Genomic DNA, 17,500 nt, shown 5'->3' with positions numbered 1-17,500 from the left:
TTGAATATAAAACATGAATGTAAGGTTCCTCTAGGTGTAACACTGATATGTAGTTCTCACCCTTGAGTCTTGCTATTTCACATAAACCAGTAAATTCCCTTAGTTCTAAAGCTTTCTGACCCATTAGCATGCTTTGGGGATTTTTTTTTTTAATAATACATTTTATTGTACCTTTATTTTAAAATAAATTTATTTATGAATATGCTTTTATTTCAGGGATCAAGATCTCGAGCCTGGTGCCCCCTCCATGGGAGCAAAAAGTCTCTGCATACCTTTTCAGCCTCTCCGTGAACTGCAGTGTGGGGCAAAATGTGTCTGCAGCAAAAACCCTGCTAAGTTCTACACTCTATTTGGTCGTAGTTACTAAATTACTAATGAAACCACCTTCTCCTTTATCTCTGAATTGAACTTTTTTTAATAAGACTGAAATAGCCCCCAAACTTATTAGTTTTGCAACTTTTTAAATGATTCAAAAACCAAAGCCATAAACCATAAAGCCCCCAGTTGTCAGTCTTAGACTAGCAGTAATTCACGGACTTTTCTGTAAGCATCTCTAATAAACATGTATTGTGAGCTGTAACATGCTTTGGTCATTTTTTCTGTGTTGCTTAATGGAAAGAATAGAATATTCTTTGCTCATGTCTTTTTTTTTTTTTTCTCTCCTCCTTTTTGGTGTATATAACATTCTTTTAACTCAGAAAATATCTAGAAGATTGGAGAGAATGTCATATATACTCTGCAGTACAATATAGGGTGTCTACATAAGCTTTATGGATAAAACATCTGCTTTTAATTTTGGCTTGAAAGCTTGTAAATTTTTCAGTTTTCAATACAGACTTGCTGCTATTCTTTTAGGCAAAATGGAAACTAGTTTTCAAAGAGGGTAGAATTTAAGACTCCCTCTGGAGTCAGGTGTTTCAAGGAATATATTCATTCTACCCTAAAACACACGTTTCAAAGGCTATCTTAAACTGAATGCTAAGCTGGTCGCAAAATGTAGGTGAATGTCATTTCTTGTAGACATTTTGCAAGGCCCTGTTTCTCTTATCTTATAGACTGGCAGTTATAGCTGTCTCACAGTGATACTGCAATGAGTAATGCAAAGACAATCTGAGGAGAGGTATTTGCAGTGATAAAGATCTTGGATTGTGGTTGTATGTATAACAAGTTCCATAAAACCCTTTTGCTTTTCCTTCTTTTACTATGTGTTACTTTAGGAGAAAAGGCAGAGGTTGCAGTGTGTCATGCAGAGATACAAAATGATTTAACAAACAAACAAACAAAACCCCTACTTCTATTCTGACCAGTAGATTGGTTAAGAATATATGCAATACCGCTGGCAATAAATGACACAGTAACTTCTCAGTAGCACAGGCTTAATTTGTTCTCTGCTTTTCCTGTATACTTGGAGGCTGTCTACCTAAACCCCTTTCCCTGAGGAGCTGCATGAAAACTCAGCAATTAAAAAAGTTGGGCCAGTAGAATCATCTCCAGCCTTTTTTCCTTGGATATTATTACATGGCTTCATGTTTCCAAAACCCTGTTTTTATATAGACTTTAATAGTCTGAAAGTCTTAAACATGCGGGAGGCTTACAGTATTATTCCCATATATGCGTACTTCTCTACTTTTTAGAAGTATGTAAAATGTTTGCCCTTGTGTAGATTCATGTGGCCAGCCTTCCTAGTCAAAATGTTGAATATCAAATTGAAGCAGTGCCCTGTCCAGCTTAGGATCGTGCATCTTGGGATAGTACCACAGTGTTTCAAGTAAAGTGCAAAAATAATGAACTATTTCAGATCAACTTGCTCAGAAATCTTGAGCACTTGGAAATTCTTTGTGATTAGTCCTGAAGCATTTTCCTGTTGCATCTCAAAACCAGCTATCTCATGTTCATCTATCTAGATATTTTCTAACTATCTAGACAAAGTCTCAAGGGTAATATTTATCAACGGATTTGGGGATGATACTACAATCCATGCATACACTATGTTAACTGAGAAAGAGAGATGACAGAATGGCCCTAAGGTTTTTCTAGCCTTGTATCCTGTCTCCAGCACTCACTGGAAGTATACAGTGAGAAAGAGTGCAAGTAGTAAGAATAGTGATGTTCTCCCAGACTCAACGAGGGGTAGTTGAGACTGTTCTTAAGGCATTGCCTACTGCAGTGCTGGATGCTGGGGGGAGGAGGACGGGCAGTAACCAGCAGCTTCCATGATCTCAAGCATAAGAGACAAAAGAGCACAAAGAAGATATGCCAGAGCAAAACACATTAGTAAGAACAGGCAAGCATTTTTACCTCTCATTGAAACACTCTGCAGCACTGGTCTTTTAAAAATGAGATGTGGAAGCTGCTAGTATGCACAGGATAAGGAAAGGCAAAACTGAATGCAGTCTCTAATACTGCRACCTTATCAGCTTGATCAAACAGTCAACCTTCAACCAGTTGAATTGATCAAATACAGGAGTAAACATACTGACAGTGTTGTTTTTAGAACAGAGTTGATCTCATTCTGCCATGAGTTTGTTTGAAGCTGGGGTTTTCAAGGACAGGCAAATGTTTTTTTCCCCTCCCTCTGAAATATTTCCCCCTTCCCTCTCCCTCTCCTTCCTTTTCCCCCTACCCCAGCAGGTTTTTTCCTAATTATAGTAGGGCTGGAAGCATCTGGAATGTGGATGAATCGCCTCCAGATCTCTCTGTGGTGGCCATCTGAAGAGAGAGATTTTCATTTCAAATACATTTCCCCCAGAAGCACAATCTGAGCTGTCTGTAAAGCCCTATAGAAACATTACACTTGTATGAAAACTTACAGACCTTTAAGTTAGTAAATTGTGTCTTTGAGAAAATAAATGAATCAGAATAATACACTAGACTAAATTATATTACTGCATGTTTATAATAGATTTGCAACCCTTTAGGGTTCCTTATTTCTTATAGTTGCATACTGACAAATCTGGGTTAAATAGTGTAGTACAGTGGAATACAGTGGAAATGCCTTATAGATTGCTGCTCCCCATTGACAAAAACTAGCATACTTCTGAGTACCTTAGCTATGCTGCAAAGGGAATACTTCATCTAGCCTGAGCTCRTATTTTGGTAATTGGAATATTGGAACACTGCATAAGACAGGATTTTTGAGAGCTCTGAATTTTGACCTTAGTCTGTTCCCATCGAAAGTAAGGAGGACACCTTTTAAAAATCTCACTTTTCATGCTCTGTGGTTCCAGTAATAAAATAATAAAGTAGTTGAGCACCATTAGTACAAGAGTGAAGAGAATACTGTACGTGTAGCAGGAGTAGAAGTAGTAATGCAGCTGGGGGAGGATGAAGGCGATTCAAACACAAGCAAGTAACAGTTTGAGTGCTGTAATTAGTTCTACCAATTTACCCTAATATGCATTTATTACCAGGATTGCTGGTTTCTTAAAATTGGACCAAAATTCAAAGCAGATTCTGAAGCTGAAATAGAAGTTGTCATAACTCAGGTGGAAAAAAGAAACCTCAAGTGTTGCTGCTGCAGTATTTGTGTGGACAAATGTACAGATGTTAAATGTTACAGCTGTTGGCAGGTATTGCTTCTAACAGGCTGGACTTTAAACATAAATATTTTGGCTGGTTAATCCCTGTGAGCAAAACATAAATGAAAATTAGGGATGGGTGTTCGAGTTTTTGACCTTAAGTTAATTCACCTTGGGAAGTCTAAGGCCAGGAGGGATGCTTGGTTGACTCAGGTTATCAGTGTCATTATCTTATCCTTCTGTGGCTGTGCTTTGTATCATTTCCTTCCGTTTTATCTTGTAACTAACTGTGTGCGTTTATGTACCCAGATGGATGTTTCAAACAAAAACTAGATCATAAACTTTTCAAGGAAGGCACCTGGTCTTATCATCCATATTGCCTAGTGTGCTGTTAGCAGCTGTGTTTCCTTAACTGGGATTTGTGTGCGCACATAAATGCATATGTGTGCACTCAAGAGCACAACGGTTACTGCAGTGTTTGACAAAAAAACACTTAACTGCGTTAGGTTCTTCTCACTGTGCTCCAGAAGAAGCAAAAAGTATAAACTAGGACTTTTGCATCTCGTATTTTCCCCTTAATTTCTCGTCATGCACCTAAATCTCTGTATCTCTTCCTTGCAAATATAAGAGGATTGCTTTGGGAATTTTAAGATAGGCAGGGATTTCTAAACAGGAAATGAAGAATGCACTTTGGGTTTACTGTTAAAGCTCAGCTTTCATGTCTAGTGGTCATATACTCAGAAGATGGTCTCCAGTTCTCCAACTTTGCTCCATATCCATGGCAAATCCTTAAAACTTGCCAAGAGTACAAACAGCAGAGAACTCTGTGCTTGCTAAACTGGAATATCAATTTGATTATCTTTAAAACTAGTACTCTAGATAACATTTTTGACTACCCTGTCAGCCAGTTCACGTTTACCATGTTATTAAAAGTAGTGTCAACCCAACATGGATTTGAAATGTCTGTTCCTGCAGATATGTAGCATTTTCTCAGTACTAAAGCTACTGGCAACAGAAATGGCTGAAAGGTGTCACAGGAAATTTTATGCAAAAGAAATGCCTTCTGTAGTGTCTTAAAATTCTGGGCCACTTTCTTATGCTCTCCTGTATGGGTCTTATTCTGTTTTTGAGGATGATGCCATTGGCTGTAGCAGCAACCTATTGGTGCTTCTGCTAGTCTCTGTTGTTTTATTTTTATTTTTGTAAAAAAATAGTCTCCCAAGGGTGGGACCCTTACAGGAGTGGAGATACAGCTTTCAAGTTGTCTTCACATGACAAATCTTGCTAAACTGCCCTTTAAACCGATTTATTGTTTTACTGCTTCCTATAAAAGTGGCTCCTACGGGCGAGACAGTGACACTGTGGCTCCCCCAGTGACAGACGAAGGGCAGAATTGCTGAGATCGAGTTGTTACTTGCACAGCTCTGTCTTACAGAACCTGAGAATAAGAGAGAGAGCAATAGAAATGGGCCGCTACTCAGGGAGGAGCAGCCGGCTCATCCTTATGTCTGTCGTGAGCCTTGCACTTTTCGCCGTTGAGATCTCAGTAGCGTACCTTGGCAATTCTCTCAGCTTAGCTTCAGATGCCTTTGCTGTTCTGTCTCACTTCGTCTCCATGATCATCGGTTTGGTCGGCGTTAGGTTCAGCCGCATCAGATGGCACAAGGCTAACACTTATGGCTTCTCCCGGGCGGATGTGCTGGGAGCCTTTGGCAACTCTGTTTTTGCCACTGCTCTGATGCTCAGCGTCTTCATTGAGGCAATCAAGAGGTATCTCAATCCTCAGAAGACGGAAAAAGCATTGCTTGTCCTTGTTGTCGGGCTCGTGGGTCTGTTCTTCAATGTGCTAAACTATGTTATCTTCATGGACTGCTGTTACTGTCGTGCACCCCAAGGAGACACTGAAACAGGTAAATAATCTAATGCAGTTACTCAGCACTCGCAGCCCTCCACAGTCCTGCTTAACGGCTTGACTGTTTGCTGTTTCTCTGAGATGGGCGAGTAAAGCATTGTCGTTTTCTTTGTTCCTTTGTTAGCAAGGGTAACGGATTTTATGCCTGAACCCATCCGTGTTTCCTGCTTATTCTGCAAGGCAGCTATCACCACATGTGTTTCTCAGTAATAAACGTGCTAGTAGTTTATGCAGTGACTTTCTAAAGAGACAGTGATCTACAAGAAAAATGTTCTCCGTAATCCTCTGGCTGGCAGTACRGGGGGGGGCAAGGTGTATCAGCGTCCTAAATTGATACTTAGCAGGAAGTACCTCAGCCTGAAATATCAGTCATCCACAACTAATAACTCGCAGTGCTTTAGTAATTCTGCTGTAATTTTTGTTCAGGACACAATTATCTTCTGAAAAGTGTTCACAGGTTCTATGAGACAAAAGAATAGGTAAAGGCAAAACAGGAACGCCAACTTTCCTTGATTTGAGGGTACAGTTAAAGAAAACTTTTCCGAGAATATTGCAAAGCTGACTGAAAAACTTGCAAATGCAGAGCTGAAATATTCTTTGCTAATATTTGCTAAAACATGTTTTACAGAGGCATGGAGGAGAAACAGTGATACTCTGCTACATAAATCTTTCCTCCATATAATGCCTGCAAAAATCTCACTGACTGCAAACAGCCCATAATCTTCTGTGAAGAATTTGCAGGAGGTTTTGTTGAGTGCCCGGAAGTTTAGCCTTTCCGTTTATTTTTCTTGGCATATAATTTTCAAATTTTTACATTTGGTGGGAGGGATGGGACTCTTTTTTATTCCTGGAGAAGATATCTCACTTTATATGACATAAGGTGCATGTGCTCACGCTCTTGCACATACTCTGTCTCTGTGTATATATATAAATCTATGTATATGTGTACACCTATTTCTTAAAAATAGAAATATATCAGTTGGGAGAGGAACCAGGCATTTGCAAAAAATTAACTGGATATCCTGGGAGGAAAGGTGAGAGAACCTGTATAATAAAGCAGCTGCTTTTATATACTGTTTAGGGTAGGTAAGATAAGATGTATATTTGACTTTGAGGCTGGACGGGGTTTTGGAGTTTGTTACCCTCCTGTGCTAGAAACTGAAGTTTGTTAGTTTATATTTCAGTGTTTAATGTGTTTCCTGTAGGGCTTAAAGTGGAAAATATTTCTTTTCGTTACTGAAGACATCTCCAGATGACATTGAAGGTCTAACTTTACTGGTGTATATCCCCAAAACCACATGCACAACTTATTCTACATGCCTGGTTGTTCACATGCCCAGCTGTTTAAAATTTGAGCTGCTCTTAGACAAAAGTGGTGGCGGCGTGTAATTAGCAGGGGATTTAACGGGCTTTCACGCTAGGGACTGCCAGCAGTTCCTCACGCAGCCTCAGCCTCTGTCCGGGATGGGCTCTGTGAGAGCGACTGTTTCATCCAGGCAGCAAACTGTGCCTGTGGGTGAAGTCAGAGAGCAGGAACACAGCAGTGCTTAAAACCAAAGATGGAGAGTGTTGGGCAAGTAGGAGATAAACTGAAGCTAATGGCAGCTGCGTAGGTAAAGGCTTTACTTGGTGATTTTGCAGGATGCTGCGAGCAGCTCCCCGGCACACCGTGGCCGTTCCTCTTCCGCCAGCAGGCGCGTGTCCCGGTTCTGCTCTGAGAAACGCAAGGCAGCTCCGCTTTGCTTTCAACTGAACTTGAGTTGCATAAGCCAGCGATGAGTTTTGTACTGCCCCATAAACACAGCGTGTGGATTTGTCTGTGGTTTTGTCTTTTTGTTTTCAGTGAGGTGAATCTTCTTTGCCTGCAGTAAAGCCAACAGGCAAGGCAGTGTCACTGTCTACCGTAGAGGGAATACTCCTTCCATCTGGACTTGATTTTATAATCCTCTCTTAGGTAAAATTTCACATTTATTTCCTCTAGTTCTCTAAGTTTAACCTGAGTGGGATTTTTATTATATTTCTTTTAAAAGAAACATTATTTCTAAATAGCTGTACTCTGAAAAGCATATATATGTACATACACACACACACACACACACACACATATGTATGTATATGTGTATATATATATAAAACATAGGGAAATAATGTGGGATTCCATCTCTTCCTTATTGTCTTGTTTACGAGGAAAAGATGCTCTTTCCTCCAGCTTAGGAGGCAGAAGTCAGGGCAAATTTTCTAATGCGTCAATGCCACTAACTGGAATTCAGCCGAATGAACGTGGTGTCTGAACCATGCCAGTGCAGGTCAGCTGGCCTCAGGCAATACCCTCGGTGACACCTGTGCAGGCTGCTGACGTCAGGGCAAGTTCACTGCAGGGCCAAGGTTTGTAGGCTAGCCCTCCGAGTGCCAGGCTTTCCTGCGCAGCGGGAGCGCTGGCTCCACATCTCCGTCCTGTAAGTAGGGAGTGGGTTTGAACTATCTTCCCGCTTGCGGGAGAAGTGCCCTCTTACGCCTTTTGTGTGATTGCTTGTATTGCTTTGAAAAAATATAAACAACAAAAAAAAGAGAGTAGTTCAGTCATCTAAGTGTTGTACTGTGGGTGCTGAGAGTGGTGGGAGCCTCTAAATCCAGTGAAGCAAATTATTGCGTGCGTATTAGTGCTGCTATTAATAGCAACAGCCAACAAGCCAACAGTTCACCTAGCTCACCCGTTGTGTGATCTAGCGTGAGGGACGGAAAAGTGCTGGTGGGTCTCCTGGGCGCTGCTGACAGCAGAAGGGGAGCCTGGCCTGCAGTGAACCTTGCCAGGCAAGGCCGAGGTCCGGCGGACACAGACAATACTGTTCACATGTGTGGATCCAATTCCCCGCTCTTTTCCCTTGTTTCAGTTCCAGTATCTACTCCTCAGATTCTCATCTTAGTCCAAATACTTTTGTCTAGGAAGTATGAACTTGATTTTTTGAGTTGCGATCCGCAGTCCCCAAGCCCGTTCTGGTATCAGCCCCGTGACGCAGACAGGCCCAGGTTCCCCCCTCCGCTCGTRGCGTGGGTCTGTTTTGCCCCTTCTTTACCCCTTATGCGCCCGTTCCTCCTGCTGCTCCTGCCTTTTCTCTGGTTCTCGCTCCCCTCTGGCTCGCYGCTCCAATTTCCTAAGTTTTCATCTACTCTGTTCCCCCTTTGGCTCTGGCTCTAGCTCACTGTTCAAATATTCGTCTGCCACATCTTCCACCTGCTCTTCCCACTGGGTTATCTTGTCCAAAACCACACTTTCTCTGCCCTCTGGTTGCATCTTTGCAATTCTCCCCTTGGCACTTGATTCGGGCAGCCCGGGTGGTGGCTGAGGCCAGCAGGACTGTCCATAGCAGCCTGGAGGGCAGCACAGACTTGTTTTTGCTTTGACTTAGCAAATATTTCYTGGATTTTGTTAAAACAGGGAAGTAGGAAAGCTTCCCTAAGAAACATATGCTGGGATGCAAACATTCACAAAACACTTGTCTTATGCTTGCTGTTGGAAATGGCAGAGCAGCTTTAGCCAGGGTTTTCTGACAATTMTGAGGTTCTGTATCTTGCACAGAAAACTTTGGCACAAAAATTAAGAGAAATTAAGAGTCAAAGTAATAAGGAGCTGAACAAAAATATCAAACTCTAATAATAAATACCAGATAACTTTAATAAAGGTCATACCTTTTAGAGCGTGTAGTAAAAATATAGAAGCTTGTTTTATTACACACAGAGATCAGCTTATTCTTATGTCTTGTGTTCAGTGTAAATCTCTTTCACTCATCTAGATGTGATTTAAAACTGTTAGTAGGACCACTGTGGAGAAAGCACCACAGTGGTCTGATTACAGTAATTCTTTGCTGTTTGTCTTGAGAAAACTAATAAAGATTCAACATGGAGAACATTTGATCTGTCATTCTGTGATCTGTGCTGGGGATGGGGACTAGGAAATGAAGGAGACGCAGCCCAGCCTGACCTGCCTGATTTTAAGCCATGTGCAAAATGTTTGGAGCCATGAGAAACAAATCTAATTTTCTAATGAAAGGCCCAGTGGTCTTCCCACAGTTCACAGGTAATTAAATAAAACACATTTTGTGTCTGCAGCCAAGTGGCTTGCTCTTACATTCTGGCAGGTGCAATTGAGCAGGCACGTGCATGAGCTTCGCATGTGATGCGACCACTGGGTCTTTATTTTTTTATCTCACTGCACACCAGCAGCCTGCCTCTGAGATAAGAGGCGGCGTGTAAGCCAGGGGTCACTTAAATGGAAAACAGCTTCTTCCTCCTTCTGGGCCTAATGTAAAGTGAGTATGTTTATTCTGAGGCTTGCTGTGAGGCTTATCTATTTTTCCAGGCTTTTGTAGTAGGAATGGGTTGAGGGTATGTGTATGCGAATGAACTGAGATGAAGAGAGACACAAGCTTTAACTGGCAGGGTGATTTGGGAAGGCGTTGTTGCTATAATATTCTGAACTCAGTTTTGTGTATATCGTTGCAAATGTATTGATTCCATGGGAAGGGAGGACATTTATAGACCAAAATAAGCGGACATGTGGCTGCTTGACCTATACCATAATGCCAGTGGAGACCAGGTAAGCACAAGTGTGTACGTGTTGAAAAGCAATTGTATTTTTAGCTGCACTCTCTGATTCAACAGATCCAGCAATCAATCCTGCAGGAGACAAAAGTGCTCTAGGGATTAGAAATAATTTTAAAATGCTTAAAACCTTACTTTAAATGGGCACCTAGAGCTGTGCTGCTGCATGACCACAGGTGTGGTAGGGGATGGGGAAATGCATGTTCTGTTGGCAGACACTGAAAAGGGAAATGGCTTGAAATCCCACTTAGTTTCTTTTCCATCCTCTTTCCACTAAATCTGCTTTACAAGTCAGCTTCAGCTGCAGATCTCAAAACAGCTCCCGCAAGAAACTTTTCCTTTATCCCCATTTTTAGTGATATAAAGAAACTGTGACCTGACTATCTTTCTGCAAGAATTYGAGGAGGGAACAAGACTGTGCCCAGCCCGTGGGTTGCTCTATCCCTGCAATACAGAAGTCTCCATGTGAAAGCTTAAAACCAAGCTCAAATGAGTGATATTCTGTACTGTTTGTATGGTAACGGTATTGGAGAAGCCAGCTAAAGATGAGAAGCATTACGAGGCCCAGTGCACATAATAAGAGTACCGGTCCCAGGGATGTAAGAACTGTCTGCTGTAGGTGATGTACAGCAGTGGTGTCTGTCCTGCCTACTAGGTATCCACACAACTGCTGACCATTTCGCACCTTGGGGATGGTCTCAGGAGGGGGACAGTGAAGCTGCAGGTCACAGTGAAAATGCATAGTAAGAACAGGCACTGCTTCACCTTCTTGCTCTTCCCAGAATACAGGATTTCAGTTTCTCAGGTTGTCAATGAGATTTTCATGGTCACATTTTCATGATCACATGATTCACCCACATGTAAGAGAAGAAAAATGACTTCCCTGGTCTGAATAAGTTTCTCTCTCAAAGGTACTGACTATGCCAGTCCCATGGCTTGGAGATGTTTTTAATGAATAGGAAAGAGCTCTAGGTATAGGACCCACAATAACAAACTTAGAGCTTACTGTGCTTTTCTCACACAGGTTTGAAAGTATTTTCTCCAGATTGGTTTTACTACTAATTATTACCACTGATAATTACTATTTTACCTCTAGTTTGAATATGTCTTCATCGTGCGGATGCTACTTTTCCCTAAAAGCACCAACCCTTTAGTAAACACCTCATGCCAATCCATGCCTGTGCTACGTTCATAGACAGATGTTTGTCAAACATGCAGCACCTGAGTTCACCAACAAACGGTTGCTTGATTCACACAATGCATCCTCATGCGTTTATGTGGCTGGTATTGTGCACCATGATATCCAACTCTCTTATACGCTTGCCAACGTAGTATGTATCAATGAGGGGACATATGCTCTATGCAGCTGTTTCCATAAACCCCAGAGGTATTAGTGTGTTGGTATGCAGGTAATCAAAGCCTACTCTAATCAAGGATTCAGATTTTCTGGCTTTGAATTCCATAGCATTACTGGAGGTAGTCCTCTCGAACTGAACAAAAAACCTGAGGGAAACTCTCAAAGTAATTTTAAATGTTTATCAGATACCAAAGACTGAACACACATTTTTTCTGCAGGTAGTCTTTATTTTAATAATGTGCCAAATCATCCTCACCAAATTCTTTCAAAGCTTATATATTGGAATCTCTCTTTCTAAGCAGGTACCTAGAAAGGTGGCCAGACCTATGTTAATTTATGCCGGCTAAAAGCTCTAATCCATAATCTTTAAGGAAGACAAGACAGGTGGGAAGAGACTGTGAAAGTCTATTAAGAATCATGTTTCACTAAATTTTCTTCAGATTTTTTTGTGAATTCTTTGTTCTCTCCAAAGAAACCTCAAAAGCTAACCTAAGGGGGACATTTTGTTTTCCTCAACTGTGTTAAAGGAGAAAAATTCTACATCAAAACAAGCAAACCCAAATGTTTTGGGGCTACTCTTTGGCCAAAATGAAAAGTACAGAAGGAAAAATTTCAGGTCTGTAAGTAAAGAGATCTAAGCATTTCTGAATGGCAAATATGATAGCAAGAGAGTAAAATCAAAACTTATGGACCTATATTCCAACAATGACAGTACTCTTGAACTTTGGGTAACTACATTTGCTTTCAACCTTGAACCAATTTCATACTAGTGGCAAAGGCAGGCTGTCTGAGTTACATCACAGTATCTGTTGTGAGCTGTAAGGAAATAAAAGGACTGTAAGATAACTGAGTTCAAAGTCATAAACAGCTTTAGTACAATAGAGAACTTCGAGGCTGATTTGTTACATAAATGAATTCCACTTGTTTTATTTGGACAGCTATTCTGCAGAGAGTTTGCTAAAGGCACAGGTTTGATRTGAGCTGCCCACTAGAATTGCTCCTGGGACAGAAAATTAATTTTTTGCCATAGGACTCAGTATAATTTACAATGATGAAATCAATGACTTGCTCTCTCCTCATCATGCTCCTTGTGCCATGTTTTGGTACCTCCTGATACCAAAATTAAATTAGGATTGGAAAGGTTATAAGGGAAATTTAGCTGAACTACACATTTTAAAAGGTGAATTAGCAAGTTGCTGAAATATTCAGGGAAACACTATCCAGGTGCTAGAGCAGATACTACCTGGATATGTCTTAAGGTATGTACAAAGTTTCTTTAGGATAGATATTAAGAGTAGAGAATGGTAGTTGGTAACTAACAAACTGAACAACCACCTTAAAACAGAAAAAAACTAACAAAAAGACATTCCAGGCTAGAAACTAAGTCATCTCACATTCAACATTTCAGATTGACTTACCAGTATATTTCAGCACTGTTTGGATGGAAACAAAATAATCTGTTGTTCATGTCCCGTCAGCCCCAGGTGTCTCCTCTGGGACTCCAGTCTCCAACAGGACTGTTGTTGGGGAGTGATTGTTGCAACCGTGACATTGATGACCTCTGTGCTCTGCAGAGGCCAGTGAAGCTTCTCCCAGACTTCCGTGCTCTTGGCTGGATTGAAGCAGACCTAACGAACTGATTTCCCAATCCTTCAGCCCTTCAATGTATGCCAAGAAAATCTCCCTTCCTCTTTCAGGTAGAGTTCTGGGTAGAATTAGAGGGTGCAATAAATAAAGTGAACAAACAACTGGGAACAAAAACCCCACAAACAATACTCTTGTACTAATCATATTCCACAAGAAGGTCTGCTGATGCTTATTTTGTGATTCATTTGGTGATCACATTTGTCTGTGTTGGAAGCCAACCAAACTGTTTCCATTTACTTTAGCCACAAATTTGGTCCAGTAATCCTACTTTAAAGAAGTAAGCTTTGCAAAAAAATTTTCATCCTACAGACCCTTTCAGAACAATTTGCTGCCTGAGATGGAAATGAGAGTCTCTCAGGGCTTTCACTAGACGTTGTTGGACTGAACRTGGTTTAGACTCTGTACAAGAAAAGAAGCACAAGCTTAAAGGTCCAGCTTCACCCACCCATTGGATTGCAGATGCTTACAGATGAGGATGCTGTCTTTAAATGTACTGTGCTTAGTGACAATCTCAGCTTTTTAGTGCAAATGTAGTAATTTTCTTCCTGTAGTCTTAAAGAAACAGGTCTCTTTTTTAGAAGGTATGGTGGTGTGTGAGTGCTTCTTTCTTTCACTCTTCAGTTTCTTCCAGACCATGCCTGAAATCTCTTTCATAAATTCTTTTACTTTTATGATGGGTTGAAAAGTAGTCTCTGTCAGGACTTTGATAAGCAGGATGAAGAATGAACTTTCTTAATTACAGTATCTTTAATTAATTCTTTATTATCATGATGTTTTGTTACTATCCAAATCCTTCTATTTACTTTCTGTAGCAACATCAGATTATGAGTAATTTTATTTTCTTTCTTCATCCAGTAGCAGAAGAACAACATTATTGTTACTGTTGTCTAATATTGTAAAATATTGGACATAATATTATAGAGACATCCTATTTTCAAAGGCTGATAATGGCTTCTCTATAAGGAACAACTGAGAAAATTTTAACCTGTCAGCTTGAAAATGTGTAATCTGAGGGGAATGTGACAGATATTTGCAAAATCATGAGTGGCATAGAGATGGTCAATAGTCATTGACTGTTCATTCTGTCCTCTAATACAAGAACTAGGGGATATCAAAGGAAACGAGTAGGATCAAGGTTTAAAACAAAGAAAAAGACGACACACCACAGGTAGAAGCTGTTGGATCTTGTTGCCAAACGACGTTAAAGTTTACTGTGGTGAGGGAAAGGCTGGAGAAGTATGTGCAAGAGGAATCTACTGAGTGCTACTAAATATGGAAATATCTAGCTCAGAAACTCACTTCAGCTGAAAATACTTGAAGGATGGGAAAGTATCATATATGTTTACCGTGTTGTTACTGCTACCTAAGCCTCCCCTTACAGCCACAGGTGGAGATGGGCTACTGGCTAGTTGGCTGTCTGATGTAAAAGTGTTAACAATTAGGGTGTAGAGACCTTTCAAAACTTGGCACACAAAAATCTGGAAGCTTACAGGACTGCTTTGGGTCTTAGGATTCAAAATAAAACTAGTCTTGTTCATAAGAGTTTTACCAATTCCTGCTTCTGATTAGGATGAGGAAACTGTAATAACACTTCTTGCAGTATTGTAGCTGAATCTAAAGCTGGAAAACAATTCAGAAAACTAAGCAGCTGGATAACCTTTTCTGAATTTCATTAAAGGAGCTATAGCATTATATAATTGAATGTCTGCAGTCAACACAAAACATGCTAGGATGCTAAGCCCTTTGCAAAACAATCAGAAACATGGTTCCTTTCTAAAACAATTTAAGGCCAAACATTCTGATACGGCAAGCGGACTGGTGGAGGCAGAAGTGTAGTTCTCACGAGGGAAGACCCTCTGTGGAAACCCTGGTAACAGCTTGGTGCCTCCTACTTGCAGGATCAAGACTTTCATTTGGACTATGTGGAAGGGGATGAAAGTCCAAAAGAGTTATAGGGATAGCATACTTCATTCTGAAGGCTAGGTTAAATTAGTTTTTCCTGTTACTGTAAATGACTTGACTTACCAGACAAGAAAGAATGACTGAAGTAACTTTGTTCAGATGACAGCTTTAGGAGTTATTTGCATGAGGTAGTTGTGGTACCTTGATAAACAGGGCCAGGGGAGGCTTGTATGCACACTGGTGTATGTGAAAACTCAGAGTGGGAGTGAGAAGCAAACAAAAGAGGCAAGTGGATTACTTGCAGAAAGTGGGAGAAAATGTCCAGTTCCATGACTATGTCTGCTAAACACCCAGAAGACAAAACACTGATCAAATGTTAGGCAGCACTGCGACAGGAATAAAGGATACAGTAGGGAACACTGTTAAGCTCCTGTATGAATCTGTGGTTCACCTGTGGTTTGAAGACTGTGCAGTTTGGTTCCCTCATCTCCAAAACTATAGACTACAACTGCAAGTGGTTCAGAGAYGGACCTTTGCTCTAAGTCAGTAGAGACACTCTTTGGTCACACTTGTTAGAGTGTGAATTTCAGACTAATGCCAGATCTTAAGAAGCAGATCAAGATGCATAAACTTGACATGCAGAACAAGGAAAAATCAGTGGCTCAACAGAAACAGGTTCAGAGCTGAGGGTCTGACTATGTACTGCTTCTGAATACATACTGCTTGTGACTATTGCAGTGAGTCATCTTTAATTGTGCTCCATGTAAGAGGACTTAGTCATGGTCTTGAGTTATTTTTCTGAAAATAATATTTTTAGTACTGTTTCTTGAAAATAACTAATATATTTTTATATGTTTTTGAAGTGAGTGCAGGGCTATGACGTGATTTTGTTTCAAAGAGAATTAATGCATATTTTGCACAGGAGGATGAATGATGTTCCAGGAACTGTATTATATACATTCCTAAAATAAGATCCATTGGTAATTCATTTTAGTTTTATGCAGTTGTAATGAGGTGGGCTTCAGCGAATTTTCTGACTTTAAGTGAAGTGCCAGAGGCAGCATTTGGTATTATTAATTATACTAAAGAAGATATAATCCATCATTTTTAAGTTTTTTATCTAATACTCTAGTTAAGCTTCCTATAACTCATATGTTTCTGCTTTTTGTTCCAGTTGTGTTATACAGCTTTTTATTGGACAGTACTGTTAAAATCTCTCATTGTATGTTAGTAGATCTACTATTAAAGCCGAAATATGCATTTATTTAATTATGTTATGTGCTCCCATTGTTGTGTTGGTTGTTATGGTGAGATTTTCTTTAAAGTGCTCTCTTCAAAACATTTAGTTTTATGTATTTGATAGTTTTGAATATTGAAGGATACTTTTATTGCTTGGGCATTGAACATGTGAAGGGCATGTACAAGACTCTCCAGTTAATTGGGAGTTGTGCATGTTAACCCTTGCAATGAGGGAGGTTGTCCCCTGAATGGCTCCATATGCCCATTCAAGCAGTTGAGATATGCCCTGGGCTCTATGCAATACAGGCATTGGCTGTGCACATGCAATTTAGATGGACTTGAGGTGCCTCTTGTAAGAGCTGTACTCCAGCAAGGGATAAAGCTTAGTCGATGGCAGTAACAGTGCAATATCTCTTGACAGTTAGAATAGAAGAGGAATCTTTCTCTAGGTCTTTAATTTCAAGTTGTAGAGAACCATGGCATCAGTAGGAGGGGCATGATAGTGTTCCCCAGTCCTGTCCGCTTATAATCTGATAGTTAGATCAATATACACATTATCAAGCACAGTGAAAAGTTTAGTGACACTTTCATGTGAATTGTAGTAGCTGAAGTAGTAATTTCAGGACTTTGTTTTCTTCAGTTCTTATGTCTTTTATTTAAGTTTATTCTTCTTGACCTCGATACCAAAAGTCCAKTTTGGGATCTCTGAAAATCTAGTGACGTTAGCAGTTGTTTCTTAAGAACACAGTGGCTGGAAATGGCTTAATTTCTGGCAGCTCCTTTAATTACCCTATTGCTCTCATCATCTCTAAATGCTGTTTTAATAGTCATGCTATGTCCCCTTTTCAATCGCATGCATGGGTGCCACTTGCCAAAGAACAAAAAAATTCTACAAACACGGGGTAGAGGTGTACTTATTTAGTATGCTTCTGACAGTCTGCTCTGCAGGGTAAAATAAATGGATGATATTAATTTTCCCTTGGCTATGCTGGATTCATGCACATCTATGTATGGTTTGAGCATGACTCTCTAAGGATATTGACAGGAAATAATCTGGTTGTTCAGTAGATGGCAGTCTATGCTTTGCTTTGACACTCAAGCCATCGATGAAGTACCAAAGGAGTGCATTTACTGGGTCTGTCACTACAGCGACAGCCCACGAACACCGGCACCTGGTGTCCTGGAGAGAGTCCAAGCCAACATGTTGCATTTGCCCAGATTTCGGCGTCTTTCCGAGAGGGCCGCGTTCAAGCGAGCGGTTCTGCCCTCCCCGTCCGGGTCGCCGGGCAGGGCGCGGAGCCGTGCGCGGGGCCGTGCGCGGGGCCG

The 17,500-nt window shown here is 40.7% G+C and overlaps 2 protein-coding genes and 1 long non-coding RNA gene across 4 annotated transcripts in view; all 3 read left to right on the top strand.

The window, feature by feature from the left end:
* The window catches only part of EPRS (glutamyl-prolyl-tRNA synthetase), a 42,452-nt gene extending 41,872 nt beyond the window's left edge, over positions 1-580 (top strand). For both annotated transcript variants that reach the window (XM_026066567.1, XM_026066566.1), the window contains one exon: positions 217-580. In XM_026066567.1, the coding sequence (XP_025922352.1) occupies positions 217-367 (151 nt within the window). In that variant the 3' untranslated portion in view covers positions 368-580. The remainder of the gene's footprint in view (positions 1-216) is intronic.
* A 4,529-nt stretch (positions 581-5,109) lies between these two features.
* LOC112966460 (zinc transporter 10-like) lies at positions 5,110-7,365 on the top strand. The gene is made up of 2 exons (XM_026066587.1): positions 5,110-5,428; positions 7,072-7,365. Exons 1-2 carry the CDS (start codon positions 5,134-5,136, stop codon positions 7,146-7,148), a joined length of 372 nt encoding a protein of 123 aa, XP_025922372.1. The 5' UTR covers positions 5,110-5,133; the 3' UTR covers positions 7,149-7,365.
* Positions 7,366-9,743: 2,378 nt separating this feature from the next.
* LOC112966450 lies at positions 9,744-16,204 on the top strand. Its single transcript, XR_003253607.1, has 3 exons — positions 9,744-10,024; positions 12,865-13,083; positions 13,343-16,204. It is a non-coding gene; the product is annotated as an uncharacterized LOC112966450 (long non-coding RNA).
* The last annotated feature ends 1,296 nt before the right edge of the window (positions 16,205-17,500 follow it).

Source organism: Apteryx rowi, unplaced genomic scaffold, assembly GCF_003343035.1.
Source record: "Apteryx rowi isolate R43461 unplaced genomic scaffold, aptRow1 scaffold_243, whole genome shotgun sequence".
Lineage (NCBI taxonomy): Eukaryota > Metazoa > Chordata > Aves > Apterygiformes > Apterygidae > Apteryx > Apteryx rowi.
Note: the sequence above shows the minus strand (reverse complement) of the source record. Positions and strands in the feature narration are given on the sequence as shown.